Below are 20,857 nucleotides of genomic sequence, written 5' to 3'. Positions count from 1 at the left end.
TAGATAACAATGTGTTCACGCCCAAGAAGTAATTTAAGAGTTAGCACAACACAGTACTAAATGCAAGTCAATAGATAATAAATACAAAGTCATGTGATCAGGGGGCTGTCAGAAGAGGCTTAGATACAAGGTAATCACAGAGGTAAAAAGTATATTAATATAACTGTGTGTGTTATGCAAAACTAGGGAATGGCTAATAAAGGGATTATCTATCTTTTAAAACAATAAAAATTATATTGTAGACTGACCCTTTAAGTTTTACATTTAACAATTGCTTTATTAAGGAATTTCCCTTCTTTTTTGGCTTTAGTAAGAAATTAAATGCTCATAAGAGCATAATTATTTTGTCCTTGATTTCCCATAAACTAAGTGACAATAAAACATTTATTTTTCAGTTTTATAATGTTGTAAATGAGAAGATTAAATTATGCACACAGATTATCTATCTATCTTTCTATCTATCTATCTATCTATCTATCTATCTTTCTGTCTGTCTAAATATAAATGTATGACTGTGTGTATATTTGTATATCTATTAGAGATGTGCATTCATTTAATCCGATATGGATGAGAAGATTAAATTATGTACACAGATGATCTATCATCTATCTATTATCTATATGTCTGTTTATCTATCTGTCTGTCTAATTATAAATGTATGCATGTGTGTATATTTGTATATCTATTAGAGATGTGCATTCGTTTAATCGGATATGGATGAGAATATTAAATTATGTACACAGATTATCTATCTATCTATCTATCTATCTATCTATCTATCATCGATTTAACTATCTATCTATCTATCTATCTATCTGTCTGTCTGTCTGTCTGTCTGTCTGTCATCTATATATTATCTATCTATCTATTATCTATGTGTCTATCTATCTATCTATCTATCTATCTATCTATCTATCTATTATCTGTCTGTCTGTCTATCATCTATCAATCTGTCTTTCTATCTATCTAAATATAAATGTATGCATGTGTGTATATTTGTATATCTATACAGATGTGCATTTGTTTCATCGGATATGGATGCACCAAAGAAAATGAAAGAAAAGAAAAAAAAACGAATGAAAATCGTCCGTATTCGTTCGTTTTCCTTTAAAAAAAAAAAATGTAAGGGGTTAAGGTAAGTATTGTAGATGCAGGTGAACTTTTCACCTGTAGCTTTGAAGATTTACATTCGTTTTAATGAAAACGAATGTAAATGGTTAACTAAAATACAGTATTTGTTTTGTTAAATTGAAACAAATACTGAATAGTGAAGCCACCAAATATTCAGTACAGAAATTTCAGACGCAACAAAAATTTCATGGCTACACAAGTCTAATGTATCTCCAAGTTTATAGCAAAACTTTTGTGACCCTGAGGTGTAAGAAACAATTCCCTTTAAGGGGTCTATTTATATACAAATATTAAAGGGACAGTGAGCAATAATTTAATAATCTGCAAAATTTGAAATATTTCAGTACATAGCAGCTGCCAGTCTTGGCCTTTCTTTGCAGTTTAATGATATGTTTAGTAGTTTTTTATGAGGCAACTCATGGAGTTATTTTTTTAATCTTTAGTATTGTTGGGCAGTGCAGCAAGTCAAATGGTAAACAGCCATTCCCATTTATTTTTGTTCTGTTTTTAAGATAAACATAATTGTAGGAGTAAGGTTACCCAAGGTCCACTTATTTATTTATTTTTACATTTTTTACTGGCTTTTTAAATAGTAGGCATTGGCTTCTGAGAAGAGCAAATCATTGTATAAAATACAAGGAACTATCCAGGTTAAAACTAGATTACCTTTTACATTTTCTGGAATAAATAAATAAGATTTCTGAGTAAACAGAACACAATAAAAAGAAATGCTGTACCCAACATATGAATAAGCATTTTCCATACATATTCTGCCATCTACTGGTCACATTAGAAACTGTTCACTGCAGATTTGTAGTTAAAGTGATAGGAAAGTCAAAATTAAACTTGCATGATTCAGATAAAGCATATAAAGAGACTTTTGAATTCAGTTCTATTTCCAAATGTGCTTTGTTCTCTTTGTATCACTTGTTGAAAAAGAATATGCACATATCCTACACTAGTGGGAGCTAGCTGCTGATTGGTGCCTGCACACAGTTTTCTCTTGTGATTGGTTAACTAGATGCGTTCAGCTAGCTGCCAGTAATGCAATGTTGTTACTTCAGCAAATGATTACAAGATAATGGGGCCGATTTATGAAAGTGCGAGCAGACATCGATAAATGCTGACAAGTGTTCATTAAAATTATTCATTAATAAAGAAACATTTGTAACTAAAGGGAACCCTCAAATTTTATTTTAGTATTTGGAAAGAACAATTTTAAACAACTTTCCAATTTACTTCTATTATCAAATTTGCTTCATTGGGGCCGAATTATCAAGCTCCGAATCTAAAGACCGCTGCTCTATAACTTGTCTGCCTGCTCTGAGGCTGCGGACATCAATCCTGCTCTGAGGCTGCGGACATCAATCTGCCCTATACTATACGATTGGCTGATTGACACCCGCTGCTAGTGGCCAATTGGCCGCAAATCTGCAGGGGGTGGCATTGCACAAGCAGTTCACAAGCCAAAAGAATTTCAGAAGCTCTCATCCTATTAGCTGTTTTGAACAGCCAATAGGATTTCAGGAGCTCTCATCCTATTGGCTGATTTGAATCGCGTCCCTTGCATTGAAGATTCAGTATACGGCAGCGACCATATGAAGAGAATGCTCCGTGCCGGATGTCTTCATCGCTCCCCGCCACCCGGATGAATATAGAAGACGCTGGCGGGATGAAGATAGAAGATGCCGTCTGGATGAAGATGGAGTCGTCTGGATTAAGATTGAGCCGCTGGGATGAAGTTGGAGCCGAAGGGATGAAGATAGTTCAAGCGGGACTGCAGCGACTGTGAGTACCTAAAGAGTGGTTAGTGGGTGTGTATTTTTTAGATTAGGGGTTGGGCATTTCTTAAAATAGCTAAATGCCCTTTTCAGGGCAATGCAAAAGAGCTAAATGCCCTTTTAAGGGCAATTCCGATACAAATGCCCTTTTCAGAGCAATGGGTAGATTAGGTTTTTTAGATAGTTTTTTTATTTTGTGGGTTTGGGGGTGTGGGGGTTTGTACTGTTAGGGGGGGTCTTTGTATTTTTTTCAGGTAAAAGAGCTGTTTAACTTAGGGCAATGCCCTACAAAAGGCCCTTTTAAGGGCTATTGGTAGTTTATTCTAGATTAGGTTTTTTATTTTGAGGTGGGGTTTTTTTTTTACTGGGTATTAGAATAGGAATAATTGTTAATATTTTGGTAATTTGTTTGTTATTTTGTGTAATGTTTTTTTTTTTTTGTTTTGGGATGGGTTTTTATTTTTAGTTTAGGGGTTGGGCATTTCTTAAAAAGAGCTGAATGCCCTTTTAAGGGCAGGAAAAAGAGCTGAATGCCATTTAAGGGCAATGCCCATACAAATGCCCTTTTCAGGGCAATATGTAGATTAGGTTATACTTTATTTTTTATTTTGTGGGTTTGGGTGGTGGGGGTTTGCATACTTTTAGGGGGTGTTTGTTTTTCTTTTGTAGCAAAAGAGCTGTTAGGGCAATAGTTTATAATAGATTAGGGTTTTTATTTTGGGGGTTTTTTTTGTTTTTTTAAAGGATATTATAATAGAAATATTTTTTATTGTTTTGGATAATTTCGTTTGTTATTTTTTGTAATGGTAGGTTTTTTATTTTTGTAATGTTAGGTTTTAGTTTATGGTAGCTTAGGTTTTGTTTTACAGGTAAGTTTGTATTTATTTTAACTAGGCAGTTATTAAATAGTTAATAACTATTTACTAACTAGTCTACCTAGTTAAAATAAATACAAATGTGCCTGTGAAATAAAAATAAAACCTAAGCTAGCTACAATATAACTATTAGTTATATTGTAGCTAGCTTAGGTTTTATTTCACAGGTAAGTATGTATTTAGTTTAAAACAGGTATTATTTAGTTAATAATTGTAACTTTAATTTAGCTCTATTTTAATTATGTTAAAGGTAAGGGGTGTTAGGGTTAGGTTTAGAGGTTAATAGTTTAATTTAGGTTGTTGCGATGTGGAGACCTGACGGTTTAGGGGTTAATAGGTTTATTTAGTGGTAGTGATGTGGGAGACCAGAGGTTTAAGGGTTAATAACTTTATTTAGTGGCGGTGATGTCGGGGAGTGGCGGAATAGGGGTTAATAGATTTATTATAGTGTGGGCGATGTTGGGGTGCGAGGGAATAGGTGTTATTAACTTAAGTATAGTGGTGGCGATATCGGGAGCAGAAGATTAGGGGTTAATAGAATTATTTAAGTGGCAGCGATATCGGGAGCGGCAGATTAGGGGTCAATAACCTTATGAAGGTGCTGGCGATGTCGGGGCATTAGATTAGGGGTGTTTAAACGTGGGGTTTATGTTAGGGTGTTAGGTTTAAACGTAACTTTTTTTTTCCCCATAGACATCAATGGTGCTGGGTTACGGAGCTTTTCTTTCGCGATCGCAGGTGTTTTTTCTAACCCGCTCTCCCCATTGATGTCTATGGGGGAAGCAAGCAAGAGCACGTCAAAACAGCGCTTGTATTTTGTGCGGTATGGAGCTCAATGCAACCATATCGCACGCACAAGCCGGCTGTTTCAAAACTTGTAATGGCTGCACTATAGAGGGTGAATAAATTCCCTATAGCATGCATAACTCATAATCTAGGTGATAGTAAAGAAAGTAATTTGTTTACACGTAAGTAAAAACATTTATTTTTACTCTAGACCACCTTTTACCTTGTTGATACTTGTGAGCACTGTTCATGGGAAATTCCCCTAGGTGGTGCTGTTCTACTCTGTATATGTGTTAAGAGTCCATGTTTCTTCATGTATTTTATTTGTGGAAATATTTAAATTCAGAGAATATATTTGCAAGTAAGTGTATGTTTATTACAGGCTATTATAAGTTTTGACAAACCGACGTGAGATTTTTGTGAGTGGATAAACACCTTCTAGTCTTCTTTATACTCTTATTCAGAGGATATAAAGTGTTGTGAGGTTCCAAAGGCTGTAATCAGCTTAGGTTAGGAAGATCACTCTTGCGGATCAATTGAGAGCTATTTTAGTGGAACATAACCTACAAATAGTGCTCTTTAATACAGATAATGGGCTGCTTATAAAAATGCAAACAATACAGGCATACTTGTCATGTTGGTCTTTTTGTTGTTCTTTATTTTATGACTACAGTGAAATTAAACTTTAAAGTTCATTAAGAATGTAAGTGTGTTTTAGAGAGCTAATGATGTAGAGCAGGAGGTCATTTATAATTGAAGCATTGCTTTCTGGTTTAATATTAACCTAAGGAGTTAATGCAGGAAGGAGCATATTGCCGCTCTATATTACACTTATATGCTTAAACACACAGACAGGATTATTATAGACTATAAATAAGGAATAATAATTTGTAGAAACATTCATTTTGAAGGCAGGTAAGAACTAAATAGCCCATAGAGCCATAGAGGGCTAGATTACAAGTAAAGTGCTAATTTAACGTGCGCCCGTTTATGGGGCAAAATAAATAACCAGCCATTACGAGTGGCTGGTTAATGCTACCGCAAGCTCGCAGTAGCACTTTGCGATAAGTGGAATTAACCAGACCTCTAGTTAATTTAAAAAATGTCCCCCTATTGCCCCCAAAATAAAGAGTTTAGTTTCTTTGTATAAATAAAATATATGAGCATCTTTTTTTTTTAATATAAAACTTGCATGATTCAGATAAAGCATGCCATTTTAAGACACTTTTAAATTCACTTCTATTTTCAAATATGCTTCGTTCAAAAAGAACATTTTGGGGTAATCAAAAAGTTACTGTTTTATGTATAAACAAAAAGAAAAAAGAAAAATGCCTTCCTAGGCAGAAGGAATCTTATACAGTATGTAGTGATGATAATAAAATAATAAAACCTAAAATACACAATTCACAAGATGTGATAGTATCACAGACAAGGATACATTATATAGATCAGTTCTGAAACTTATGTTTTATCTAAATCCATAAATCAAATGTTTTGTCCCAAACAAACTGTCTATTTGAATTTCGCTTACAAATTCCTTTATATATCACTGTTGCTGGTGATCGTGTAAAACAAATGCAGATCTACAAAAGAACACAGAGGGTATCTCAGATTCGAGACAGTAAATAATTTATTATTTAAGGGATAGTCTACACTAAAATTGATATTGTTTAAAAAGATAGATAAAGCGTTTACTACCCATTCCCCAGCTTTGTATATTAATATACTTTATAACATTTAAACCTCAAAATTTCTGCCTGTTTCTAAGCCACTATAGACAGCCTCTTATTACATGTTTTTTTATTTGCTTTTCACAACAAGAGACAGCTAATTCATGTGGGCCATATAGATAACATTGTGTTCACGCCCAAAGAGTTATTTAAGATTTAGCACAACACAGTACTAAACGCAAGTCAATAGATAATAAACAGTCACAGTCATGTGATCAGGGGCTGTCAGAAGATGCTTAGATACAAGATAATCACAGAGGTAAAAAGTGTATTAATATAACTGTGTTGGTTGTGCAAAACTGGGGAATGGGTAATACAGGAATTATCTATCTTTTAAAACAACGACAATTCTATTGTAGACTGTCCATTTAAATAGGGCAAGGGTGAAAACACACTTACTAGATGAAAGATAAAGCACGCTCCTCACTGTCTGTAGCCGATGACACATGCACAGTAGTCTGGGAGTACATATAGCTGTAGATGTGACACACTGCCATGTTAGATATCCTCCACCATTCACCCCTGGTCTCCGGCTAACAGTTAGCGAATCTACCCTTGGCCTTCTACCCCTTCCTTGTCTATGTGTTTAGTCTTTTATGTTCAGTGAAAAATAAAATAAAAAATAAAAAAAAGAAAAAAAAATATATGCAGCATTAGGTGTAGTAATGAGTGTAATCACAATGCTAAATAATATATATTTGATTTATTAATACTATTGCATACATTAATTACAAGAACATCCACTAGCAATGGACTATAGATGAGTGATAAAGAGAGCTTCAATGAATCTAGGCCCTGGGTTAATAAGCTCAGACAATATGGTGTCAACTAGACATATGCATCTAAATCTTTCCGAATAAGTATTATATTCATCTGCTGCACTATTCGGTATTCGTTTTGTTTTAAACTAAATGAATATTGAATATTCTTCAAACATTTACATTCTTTTTTATTAAACAAATGTTAATATTCCTTTGCTTTACCTCTAGTGCGCTGGAGAGTCACGTTAATCCCGATCCTTCTTCGCAAAGTCCTGGCCCGCACTAATAGGAGGACCTTCTCATTTAACGCAGGCTCTAGAATCCGCCACGCTAAGCCTCCTATTAGCAGGGACCCAGGGCTCTGAGAAGGAGATAATTTAAAGAAAATTATTAAAAACTGACAAATTTTGTGAGTATTTTTTTGTTTTCTTTAAATTTGGTTGGTGCATTCATTCAGATATTCGTCTCCTGAAAACAAAACAAATATCTGTTTTTCGTTACGAATTTAAATCTGTAACAAAACAAATGCACATCTCTAGTGTCAACGGCTAAGTTCCATTTGAAATTGTCTTGGGATACTCAGTAAAAAGTGGAAAAAAACTGTCAGTTTATCAAATCCTTTTAGCTGTTGAATTCGATAAGCGAAAAATTGCAAAATAAACGTGAAAATGTCCTCATTTTGGATTGTGACTGCTTTAAACAGACTATCCAATTTTAAGTATGGTGCCATTTTTTTCACTAAGATAATTATCAAGCAATAGAATGTTAACAACCCCATAGTTAGACTTGGCGCTTGTAAAATGTGATAATCGCATATACTTATATTTATTTCAGGTAACGTAGCCTGGATGCATGTACTTGCAGCACGAAACCTGCAGCTGAAACCTGCGATCCTCGGAGGACAAGTGTATTATGCCTACGATGACACTCCTATGAGACACAGAAGCGATTTGTATACGGCTTTATATAGTGAAATAGATCCTCGCATGACAGAGACAAAACACGTCCCTTACTGGAAGATGTGGTTAATTGTTCACATTTACAGTATAATCAAATTTCTTGTAAGTCCCTTTTGTAGTTTAAAGCCTTTTGTGACGCCTCCAGTTTTAAAACTGATTTTTACTACATTTTCTTATGAGACTGACAAGGCATTCAGACACTTTGAATACAGGCCTCTCTTCAGCTGGCTAGAAAGTAAACGTAAAACCTGTGAGTGGTTAAAACAAGCAACTGAGAATTTGCAAAACAACCACAAAAACCACAAGCAAAAATAAATTGTTTAGCCATGTTATTCAGAAAACGGAACTACAAAAACTATTTTTTCCCTGCATAATTTGTTTATGAGAGCATGGCTTGTTTTTCAACTTTGATCTTAAAAGCGCATCAAGGGTTTTTGCAAGCGTATGGGTGTGCACATTGGCAGGCAGTAGTCAATTAGCATTTGGATTTGAAAAAAAAACCAGCTAAAGTTTTGTTATTCATTGCACTCCTCTGAAAACTATAAACAAGAGGTCCCTTTAATAAAACAAATGAGTGCAACTAAACAAATTAGCTGACTCAATCATACATTTAAAACTTAATCTAATTTACCCAATTCTTTAGCAATCACTATCAAAAAATCAATGTCCTTGCCAGTTGGCTGATTCCATTGTCAGACAATAAGTATATAAACTTTGCTTTTGCTTTTGGACATTCTTGACTCCATTAAAAAAGGGGAAATAAAAGTGTTAGACATAAAATGATCTAAACGGTTTATGATTGCTGTGATGTACTACTGGCAGCTAGCTAAACACATCTGGAAAGCCAATGACAAAAGCCATATGTGAGTAGCCACCAATCACCAGCATTGCTGCTTTTGGGTCTACCTAGGTATGCTGTTAACAAAGAATACCACAGGAACAAAGTCAATATGACAGTAGAAGTAGAAAAGTCTATTCAAATTGCAAGCTTCTGAAGGTTTAACTTTGCCATTCATGTATCTTTAAGTTATCCTGAAGATGTTCCCAATTTGAAATAGCAGGTGAACATTTTTTGCTAACAAGTAAATTCTGACAATATCAGACACAGCAAAAATAAAGTATGGCTACACTTGTAATCTAGCGTTTAATAAATTAATTTAATAATATATTTTTTTCATTATCAGTGATTTTTCCGAAACAATGTTTTTGCCTGTGCCCATGTCTAGCAAGTAGTACTGCATGAACCGAGAATACCTGATCCATATTATTTATCATTCCTATATGTATGACACATGTAACATATCAAAGGGTCTGTTTAGTGATGTTGTAGGATCCTGGCCTAGATTCACTAACAATGAGAACCATCACAAGTGAGGCAAATTCCTTCATTTCATTTATTACCCTTCTTTATCATATTTACTGTGATGTGAAGAGTTCTCTAGTCATTTAGTGAATTAACTAAACAACATATGGTTTGCCTTAAGACAGCATATGGCTTGCGATGCATTTACTTTCTTAATGAATCTAGAAATGAGAGCTGTAAAATGTTGATTAATAATCTTTTACCATCTACAAAATAATCTATTTCATGCTACTACTAAATCATATCAATGCAATGAATTCCATATTTAAAATTGTGCTACTCACACGCATACCTATCTATCTTTCTATCTATCTATCTTTCTATCTATCATATACAGTATCTATCTATCTATCATATATCTATCTAACTATCTTTCTTATTATCTATCTATCTATCTATCTATATATCATCTATCTATCTATCTATCTATCTATCTATATCATCTATCTATCTATCTATCTATCTATCATATACAGTATCTATCTATCATATATCTATCTATCTTTCTTATTATCTATCTATCATCTATCTATCTATCTATCTATCTATCTATCTATCTATCAATCATCCGATCGAAGCAGGATATTTAAAACGCATGGCTTTATTTACCCAACTTCCTGATAAAGAGATGTGTTCTCATAAAGCATATAGGATTTTTTGCACCCTATTCACAGATTTTCAGTGCACTTATTTTGTTTTCTTTACATGTATTTTTTTTTTCTTGTTTGGTTTTTAGCAAATTAAGTTTATTTGTAAATTATATGTCATAGAATTATCCTGTATGTAAACAATGTGTTAAAATGGATTAATATAGAACACTGTGTTTTTTCATACTGACACATAAAGCCAGTTATTTACAGAGATGTTTTCTTAATATAGACTGTGTTTTTGTTAATTTTCTCTATTTTAGATATCAATGATTAACCAACCAGTAGAAGAGAAAATAATGATTAACTCATTCATATAAGTTAAAGTGGTGGTAAATCATACAGGCTTAAAAATTAAAACTGGATGTTTTAACAAATAAAAATGAATATCATTATATTACATTTTGTAATTGTGACATTATACATTTTAAAAGTATATTTTTTAAGTTAATTGAGTGTTGTTCTTTCTTCCGCTCCTTCATTGTTTTTCCCTGTAGTGCAGGTCCCCCCCCCCACTCTCTATGTTATAGAAAATGCGCATTCCTCATCAACATCATTAATGCGCATGAGCAGACCTTCTATGTAGCTACTGCAATGTAAACAATAAATCACAAGGTTCATTGTTTACTTGGAGAACTGCAAGGAGGTCTGCTGTGTCTACAGAGATGGCGGCTGGTGAATTTTTAGGATGGGGGTGCACAAGACCCCGTCCCTATTAGAAAGCCATGCCCCTTTGAAAAAACACGCCCCTTCGAAAAAACTACGCCCCTTTTAAAAAACCACACCCATTTTAAAAAGCCACACCCCTTTGTGAAAGTCACGCCTCTCAAATGGCCACACACATTTGAACCAGCAGTGTTTTTGGTCATCGTCTTCTTGAAATATCCAGCCCCTGGGGTAACTTCAACTGAAGTTTGTGACTGATTCCTCAACATTATTCTCAAGTATCTGCTGATATTGAGTGGAATCCATGAGACCCTCAACAAGATTCATAGTACAGGTCTTTGGAGGTGGTCTGTGGGCTGTTTTTGACCGTTCTCACCATCCTTTGCCTTTACCTCTGGGACCTAGTTAGTCCTATCAGCCAATCGGAATTCGAGGGACGCCATCTTGGATGACGTCCCTTAAAGGAACCTTCATTCTGTGTTAGGACGTCGGAAGAAGAGGATGGATCCGCGCCGGAGGTCTTGAAGATGGAGCCGCTCGTCGTCGGATGGAAGAAGATAGAAGATGCCGCTTGGATGAAGATGTCTACCGGTCCGGATCTCCTCTTCTGCCCGGATAGGATGAAGACTTCTGCCCGATGATGGACCTCTTCAGCCGCCGCTTGGGCCAAGACTTCAGCCGGATCATGGACATCTTCAGCCCCCGCTTGGGCTTGGATGAAGACTTCGGAGCCTGGACCGATCGGTGATACCCGGCGGGGTGAAGATAAGGTAGGAAGATCTACAGGTCTTAGTGTTAGGTTTATTTAAGGGGGATTTGGGTTAGATTAGGGGTATGTGGGTGGTGGGTTGTAATGTTGTGGGGGGGGTATTGTATGTTTTTTTTACAGGCAAAAGAGCTGTTTTCTTTGGGACATGCCCCGCAAAAGGCCCTTTTAAGGGCTGGTAAGGTAAAAGAGATTTTCTATTTGTATTTTAGAATAGGGTAGGGTATTTTTATATTTTTGGGGGCTTTGTTATTTTATTAGGGGGCTTAGAGTAGGTGTAATTAGCTTAAAATTGTTGAAATATTTTTATAATGTTTGTAAATATTTTTTTATTTTTTGTAACTTAGTTCTTTTTTTATTTTTTGTACTTTAGTTAGTTTATGTAATTGTATTTATTTGTAGGTATTTGTATGTAATTAATTTATTGATAGTGTAGTGTTAGGTTTAATTGTAACTTAGGTTAGGATTTATTTTACAGGTAATTTTGTAATTATTTTAACTAGGTAACTATTAAATAGTTATTAACTATTTAATAGCTATTGTACCTGGTTAAAATAAATACAAAGTTACCTGTAAAATAAATATTAATCCTAAAATAGCTACAATATAATTATAATTTATATTGTAGCTATATTAGGGTATATTTTACAGGTAAGTATTTAGCTTTAAATAGGAATAATTTATTTAATAAGAGTTAATTTATTTCGTTAGATTTAAATTATATTTAACTTAGGGGGGTGTTAGTGTTAGGGTTAGACTTAGCTTTAGGGGTTAATACATTTATTATAGTGTTGGCGAGGTCCGGTCGGCAGATTAGGGGTTAATAATTGAAGTTAGGTGTCGGTGATGTTAGGGTGGGCAGATTAGGGGTTAATACTATTTATTATAGGGTTTTTGAGGCGGGAGTGAGGCAGATTAGGAGTTAATAACTTTATTATAGTAGCGGTGAGGTCCAGTCGGCAGATTAGGGGTTAATAATTGTAGGTAGGTAGCGGCGACGTTGGGGGGGGCAGATTAGGGGTTAATAAATATTATGTAGGTGTCGGCGGTGTTAGGGGCAGCAGATTAGGGGTACATAGGGATAATGTAGGTGGCGGCGGTGTGCGGTCGGCAGATTAGGGGTTAAAAAATTTTAATAGAGTGGCGGCGATTTGGGGGGACCTCGGTTTAGGGGTACATAGGTAGTTTATGGGTGTTAGTGTACTTTAGAGCACAGTAGATAAGAGCTTCATAAACCGGCGTTAGCCCAGAAAGCTCTTAACTACTGACTTTTTTCTGCGGCTGGAGTTTTGTCGTTAGATTTCTAACGCCCACTTCAGCCACGACTCTAAATACCGGTGTTAGAATGTTCCCATTGAAAAGATAGGATACGCAATTGACGTAAGGGGATCTGTGGTATGGAAAAGTCGCGGCTGCAAAGTGAGCGTTAGACCCATTTTTTGATTGACTCTAAATACCAGCGGTAGCCAAAAACTAGCGTTAGGAGCACCTAACGCTGGTTTTGACGGCTAACGCCAAACTCTAAATCTAGCCGTAAGTATTAAATTACAATCCCTTGAAGTCTCCCAATATTTAATGAATCATCACATTCATCAGGTCCTCGAAGTGGAAGCTCAAATGCGCCGGAAAATAGAATACAATTCATAATTTTGGAAAGAACATAACGATTTGTGGTTACTTGATCATTGTGTTTTTTAACATATATATATATATATATATATATATATATATATATATATATATTTATAATATTTAATATTATGACCAGGTCTAATATTTAAATTAATATACAAGAATCCATACTCTTCAGTATACCCATGTTCACGTGCGACAGTGCACCAATGGAGGAGCCTACACTGCCCATGTCTAGTCTTAAAATATACATGCTCAGTTAAATTATATAATAACATATATATTAACCAAATGATTAATTAAAGCTGCGAAATAATAAGTATATTGAATGTACATTTATGAAAATATATATATTCCTGGATTTAAAGAACCTTCCACTTTATAGAGAAATAAAACCACATTTCAATTACTGTTGCCCCAGCCCCCAGTGTTAGATATTAGGCAATGCAGCCAAAGGCCAGCGCAACATGAAGATAAATACACCAACATTTTACTTTCTAGTACAAAGAAGATTATTTCTATTACACTAGTGCTTAATAATTTACTTCAAAGGTAAACATTAAAACAATGTTGATAACTCAAGTACAAGTTTTGTAAATCAAGTCAATCCGCCTGTCTTTTTTTGAGGCAAATAAATCAATAACATTTTCGTTGAATTTAGGAATGTCATTTATCAATAGTTTTTCAATTGTGAGCATGGCTAGAGGGTCAGTCTTTCCTCAGTCATGGTGCTCCTTAGAAATGTCTTAACTCGTTTTAAAGTTGAGAAACATCTCTCAGCCTCAGCAGTTGTCACGGGAATAGTTGAAATAATTTGCAACAGTTTGTAGGTCTCCGAGAAAGTACTGTCCAAGTTATTTTCTATTGCAAACTGTAGAAGACTAATGGCACCATTCATATTTCTGAAATCTGGTCTTCTGTAAATTACTCCTAGTTCAGTTTTCAGGCGATCTTTCTGTAATGTGTGATAAACAGCTGATGTTTGGTCAAGAAGCTGATTTGGAAAAAGTTTCTCGTAATCCGCAAATTTTTCCGCTTGGAGGAGAGAAACAGCCGAGTAGTGAGTTATAAAAGAAAATCTTTCTTTTACTTGATTCGTGATAACGTCGCATATCTCTTTAGCTGCCACAGTCTGAGTAATGTGAATATTTTCTCTCTTCCTTTTCCTAGATGTTTCCTTTGTTTCTGATATCGTCATGATCACTGTGTCCATTCTATTCTTTTCGTTTTCCATAGTCTGCTGGAAAGTGTTAATATGTTTTCGAATAAGTGCCGCATCTGTTAGTGTTTTCTGAAGTTGGTTGTATAACACATCTACATGTGGCATAATATTGTGAAAAACTGTAAGCCAAAACACGAATACTGAGTCTTGTAACATACGCCGAATAGCCCCTGCTTTATTTATAGCTATTTCTTTTTTCGATGTTGACTCGATGTTGATTTTTTCCATGCATTCAAATAACTGTTCCCTGTTTTCAAAAACTGTATTGATGGTTCGATTCTTGAAATTCCACCTGGTGGCTGAACCATGAGGTATCCTTCTTCTAATAGTTTCATCTAGAATAGATATCCTTTGTGGCGAGTTACTAAAAAAGTTAGTAATGTCACTTGGGTTTGAAAAAAATACTCGAACTTGTTGATTCTGACTGCTTGCTTGGCTGACAATTAAATTGAGCTGATGTGCGTAGCAATGCACAAAATGTGCATTCTTGTAGGTACGTTTAATTATAGCCTGAACACCTGCATGCTGACCACTCATCACGCTTGCACCGTCGTAACTCTGGGATATCAGTTTCTCTGGGTTGTCTAGAACTTTTTACAAAGTAGCTTGAATACACGTAGCTATAGATTCTGCATCATGTCCAGCTGGATTAGTGAATTCCCAGTATCTCTCAACCGGTTGTCCGTTACCTATAATGTATCTAAAAACAACAACCAATTGGAAGGCAGATGAAACATCAGTAGTTTCATCTGCTATCACTGCTACAAAACTTGCATTTGAGATTTCCTTCTTTATTTGGTTCTGGCAAACAGTAAGCATACAGTCTAATAAATTGTTTTGAATTTCTTTTGAAGTTCCTTTAAAAACAGTGGCACTAGCGAGATAATCTTTTAGAGATGCATCAAGCTCTGCTGAGAAGTTTAAAAAGACCTCTGAAAATGCCTGGATTTAATGAATCATCGCGTTCGTCATGTCCTCGAAGTGCAAGCTCAAATGCACCGCAAAATAAAATACAATTAATTATTTTGGAAAGAACATAACGATTTTTCGCTACTTGCTTATTATCGCCTAGATTTAGAGTTTTGCGTTATCTGGCAAAACCAGCGTTAAGGGGTCCTAACGCTACTTTTTACTGCCCGCTGGTATTTAGAGTCAGTCAGGAAAGGGTCTAATGCTCACTTTCCATCCGCGACTTTTCCATACCGCAGATCCCCTTACGCCAATTGTGTATCCTATCTTTTCAATGGGATCTTCCTAACGCCAGTATTTAGAGTCTTGGCTGAAGTGAGCATTAGAACTCTAACGACAAAACTCCAGCCGCAGAAAAAAGTCAGGAGTTAAGAGCTTTATGGGCTAACGCCGGTTTATAAAGCTCTTAACTACTGTGCTCTAACGTACACTAACACCCATAAACTACCTATGTACTCTAAACCAAGGCCCCCCCACATCGCCGCCACTCTAATAAAAAAATGTAACCCCTAATCCGCCGACCGCACACCGCCGCCACATACGTTATCCCTATGTACCCCTAATATGCTGCCCCTAATGTCGCCGACACCTACATAATATTTATTAACCCCTAATCTGACCCCCCCCAACATCGCTGCTACCTTACCTATACTTATTAACCCCTAATCTGCCGACCGGACCTCACCGCCACTATAATAAATGTATTAACCCCTAAACCGCCTCACTCCCGCCTCAAAAACCCTATAATAAATAGTATTAACCCCTAATCTGCCCTCCCTGACATCACTGACAACTAACTTCAAGTATTAACCCCTAATCTGGCGACCGGACCTCGCCGCTACTCTAATAAATGTATTAACCCCTAAAGCTAAGTCTAACCCTAACACTAACACCCCCCTAAATTAAATATAATTTTAATCTAACGAAATAAATTATTTCTTATTAAATAAATTAATCCTATTTAAAGCTAAATACTTACCTTTAAAATAAACCCTAATATAGCTAAAATATAAATAATAATTATATTGTAGCTATTTTAGGATTAATATTTATTTTACAGGCAACTTTGTATTTATTTTAACTAGGTACAATAGCTATTAAATAGTTATTAACAATTTAATAGCTACCTAGTTAAAATAATTACAAAATAACCTGTAAAATAAATCCTAACATAAGTTACAATTAAACCTAACACTACACTAGCAATAAATAAATTAAATAAATTAACTACAATTACCTACAATTAAATCAAATAAACTAAATTACAAAAAACAAACACTAAATTAAAAAAAAACCAAGATTAAAAGAATTTTAAACTAATTACACCTACTCTAATCCCCCTTAAAAAATAACAAAGTTCTAAAATAAAAAGTTAACAGCTCTATTACCTTACTAGCCCTTAAAAGGGCCTTTTGCGGGGCATGCCCCAAAGAAATCAGCTCTTTTGCCTGAAAAAAAAACATACAATACCCCCCCCAACATTACAACCCACCACCCACATACCCCTAATCTAACCCAAACCCCCCTTTAAAAAACCTAACACTAAGCCCCTGAAGATCTCCCTACCTTGTATTCACCCAGCCAGGTATCACCGATCCATCCAGAAGAGGTCCTCCAGAGGGTCCGAAGTCTTCATCCGATCTGTCCAGAAGCGGTCCTCCAGAGGCTCTGAAGTCTTCATCCAGGCAGCATCTTCTATCTTCTTCCATCCGGAGTGGAGGGGGTCCATCTTGAAGCAGCTGGCACGGATCCATCCTCTTCTAACGACGTCCTAAGTCCGAATGAAGGTTCCTTTAAATGACGTCATCCAAGATGGCATCCCTCGAATTTTGATTGGCTGATAGGATTCTATCAGCCAATCGGAATTAAGGTAGGAAAAATCTGATTGGCTGATTGAATCAGCCAATCAGATTCAAGTTCAATCGGATTGGCTGATCCAATCAGCCAATCAGATTGAGCTCGCATTCTATTGGCTGATCGGTACAGCCAATAGAATGCAAGCTCAATCTGATTGGCTGATTGGATCAGTCAATCCGATTGAACTTGAATCATATTTTTCCAACCTTAATTCCGATTGGCTGATAGAATCCTATCAGCAAATCAAAATTCGAGGGACGCCATCTTGGATGACGTCATTTAAAGGAACCTTCATTCGGACTTAGGACGTCGTTAGAAGAGGATGGATCCGTGCCAGCTGCTTCAAGATGGACCCGCTCCACTCCGGATGGAAGAAGATAGAAGATGCTGCCTGGATGAAGACTTCAGAGCCTCTGGAGGACCGCTTCTGGACAGATCGGTGATACCCGGCTGACTGAATACAAGGTAGGGAGATCTTCAGGGGCTTAGTGTTAGGTTTTTTAAAGGGGGTTTGGGTTAGATTAGGGGTATGTGGGTGGTGGGTTGTAATGTTGGGGGGGTATTGTATATTTTTTTAGGCAAAAGAGCTGATTTCTTTGGGGCATGCCCCGCAAAAGGCCCTTTTAAGGACTGGTAAGGTAATAGAGCTGTTAACTTTTTATTTTAGAATAGGGTAGGGCATTTTTTTATTTTGGGGGGCTTTGTTATTTTTTTAGGGGGCTTAGAGTAGGTGTAATTAGTTTAAAATTCTTGTAATCTTTTTTTTTTTTTAATTTAGTGTTTGTTTGTTTTTTGTAATTTAGTTTATTTGATTTAATTGTAGGTAATTGTAGTTAATTTATTTAATTTATTTATTGCTAGTGTAGTGTTAGGTTTAATTGTAACTTATGTTAGGATTTATTTTACAGGTAATTTTGTAATTATTTTAACTAGGTAGCTATTAAATTGTTAATAACTATTTAATAGCTATTGTACCTAGTTAAAATAAATACAAAGTTGCCTGTAAAATAAATATAAATCCTAAAATAGCTACAATATAATTATTATTTGTATTGTAGCTATATTAGGGTTTATTTTACAGGTAAGTATTTAGCATTAAATAGGATTAATTTATTTAATAAGAAATAATTTATTTCGTTAGATTAACCCCTTAATGACAACTGACGTACCAGGTACGTCATGCATTAACTAACAGTTAATGACAATGGACGTACCTGGTACGTCAGTTGTCTAAGAGAGTGCTGGAAGCGATCGCAATCGCTTCCAGCAGCTCTCAGGGTATTGCAGTGATGCCTCCATATGGAGGCATCCTGCAATACCATTTAGAAGACTCCGATGCAGAGAGAGCCACTCTGTGGCCCTCTCTGCACCGGTAGCGATGGTGCCGGTTCGTTGGTGGGTGGGAGCGTAACAGGGAGGCGGGTGGGCGGCCCATCGCTACCCGGCATCCGGTTCCTAGAAGTGCAATGTGCACGCCGGGTGCCGGGAGCGTGCGGGGGGGCGCGCGTGCGCGTGCATGTGCGCGCGTGCGCGCGTGCGCGATCGCGCATTAGCTGGCACTGACACAGACACCAATGAGGAGGGAAGAGGGGGGGGGAAATATTTTTTTTTTAAATAATATAAAAGGATCTGGGAGGGGGATAGGGGTATTGTGGGGGGCTGCTACACTACAGAAAATATAAAAAAAAAGCAAAAGAACAAAAAACACTTGTTTTGGGGGCAAATTGGGTACTGGCAGACAGCTGCCAGTACCCAAGATGGCCGCAATTAGATAGGGGAGAGGGTTAGAGAGCTGGGGGGGGGATCATGGAGGTTGGGGCTAAGGCAGGAGTCCATCACAGCTAAAATATTTTATTTTTTTTTATAAAAAAAAAAAAAAACTCCTTTTATTTAGTACTGGCAGACTTTCTGCCAGTACTTAAGATGGCGGGGACATTTGTGGGGTGGGGGAGGGAAGAGAGCTGTTTGGGAGGGATCAGGGGGTGGGATGTGTCAGGTGGGAGGCTGATCTCTACCCTAAAGCTAAAATTAACCCTGCAAGCTCCCTACAACCTACCTAATTAACCCCTTCACTGCTGGGCATAATTTACGTGTGGTGCGCAGCAGCATTTAGCGGCCTTCTAATTACCAAAAATCAGTGCCAAAGCCATATAAGTCTGCTATTTCTGAACAAAGGGGATCCCAAAGAAGCTTTTACAACAATTTGTGCCATAATAGCACAAGCTGTTTGTAAATAATTTCAGTGAGAAACCTAAAATTGTGAAAAATGTAAAGTTTTTTTTTTATTTGCTCGCATTTGGCGGTGAAATGGTGGCATAAAATATACCAAAATGTGCCTAGATCAATACTTTGGGTTGTCTTCTAACAAAAAATATATACATGTCAAGGGATATTCAGGTATTCCTGACAGATATCAGGGTTCCAATGTAACTAGCGCTAATTTTGAAAAAAAGTGGTTTGGAAATAGCGAAGTGCTACTTGTATTTATGGCCCTATAACTTGCAAAAAAAGCTAAGAACATGTAAACATTGGGTATTTCTAAACTCAGGACAAAATTTAGAAACTATTTAGCATGGGTGTTTTTTGGTGATTGTAGATGTGTAACAGATTTTGGGGGTCAAAGTTAGAAAAAGTGTGTTTTTTCCATTTTTTCCTCATATTTTATTATTTTTTTTGTAGTAAATTATAAGACATGATGAAAATAATGGTATCTTTAGAAAGTCCATTTAATGGCGAGAAAAACGGTATATAATATGTGTGGGTACAGTAAATGAGTAAGAAGAAAATTACAGCTAAACACAAACACAGCAGAAATGTAAAAATAGCCATTGTCATTAAGGGTAAGAAAATTGAAAAATGGTCCGGTCATTAAGGGGTTAAAATTATATTTAATTTAGGGGGGTGTTAGTGTTAGGGTGAGACTTAGCTTTAGGGGTTAATACATTTATTAGAGTAGCGGTGAGGTCCGGTCGGCAGATTAGGGGTTAATACTTGAAGTTAGGTGTCGGCAATGTTAGGGAGGGCAGATTAGGGGTTAATACTATTTATTATAGGGTTTTTGAGGCGGGAGTGAGGCGGTTTAGAGTTTAATACATTTATTATAGTGGCGGCGAGGTCCAGTTGGCAGATTAGGGGTTAATAGGTGTAGGTAAGGTAGCGGCGACGTTGGGGGGGCAGATTAGGGGTTAATAAATATAATATAGGGGTCGGCGATGTTAGGGGCAGCAGATTAGGGGTACATAGGGATAATGTAGGTTGCGGCGGTGTCCGGAGCAGCAGATTAGGAGTTAATAATAATATGCAGGTGTCAGCGATAGCTGGGGCGGCAGATTCGGGGTTAATAAGTGTAAGTTTAGGGGTGTTTAGACTCGGGGTTCATGTTAGGGTGTTAGGTGTAGACTTAGAAAGTGTTTCCCCATAGGAAACAATGGGGCTGCGTTAGGAGCTGAACGCTGATTTTTTGCAGGTGTTAGGTTTTGTTGCAGCTCAAAATGCCCCATTGTTTTCTATGAGGGAATCGTGAACGAGCACGTTTTTCAAGCTGGCTGCTACCGTAAGCAATGCTGGTATTTAGAGTTGAAGTGGCGATAAATTATGCTCTACGCTCCCTTTTTGGAGCCTAACGTAGCCCTTTAGAGAACTCTAAATACCAGCGTTATTTAAAAGGTGCGGGGGGGGAAAAACACGAGTAGCTAACGCACCCCTTTGGCCG

The 20,857-nt window shown here is 36.4% G+C and overlaps 1 protein-coding gene across 1 annotated transcript in view; it reads left to right on the top strand.

The window, feature by feature from the left end:
• The window catches only part of LOC128652299 (3 beta-hydroxysteroid dehydrogenase type 7-like), a 91,902-nt gene extending 83,564 nt beyond the window's left edge, over positions 1-8,338 (top strand). Inside the window, exon 6 of the mRNA XM_053705237.1 lies at positions 7,899-8,338. Coding sequence (XP_053561212.1) covers positions 7,899-8,338 — 440 coding nt within the window. The remainder of the gene's footprint in view (positions 1-7,898) is intronic.
• The last annotated feature ends 12,519 nt before the right edge of the window (positions 8,339-20,857 follow it).

The sequence above is a fragment of the Bombina bombina genome, chromosome 3, assembly GCF_027579735.1.
Source record: "Bombina bombina isolate aBomBom1 chromosome 3, aBomBom1.pri, whole genome shotgun sequence".
NCBI lineage: Eukaryota > Metazoa > Chordata > Amphibia > Anura > Bombinatoridae > Bombina > Bombina bombina.
Note: the sequence above shows the minus strand (reverse complement) of the source record. Positions and strands in the feature narration are given on the sequence as shown.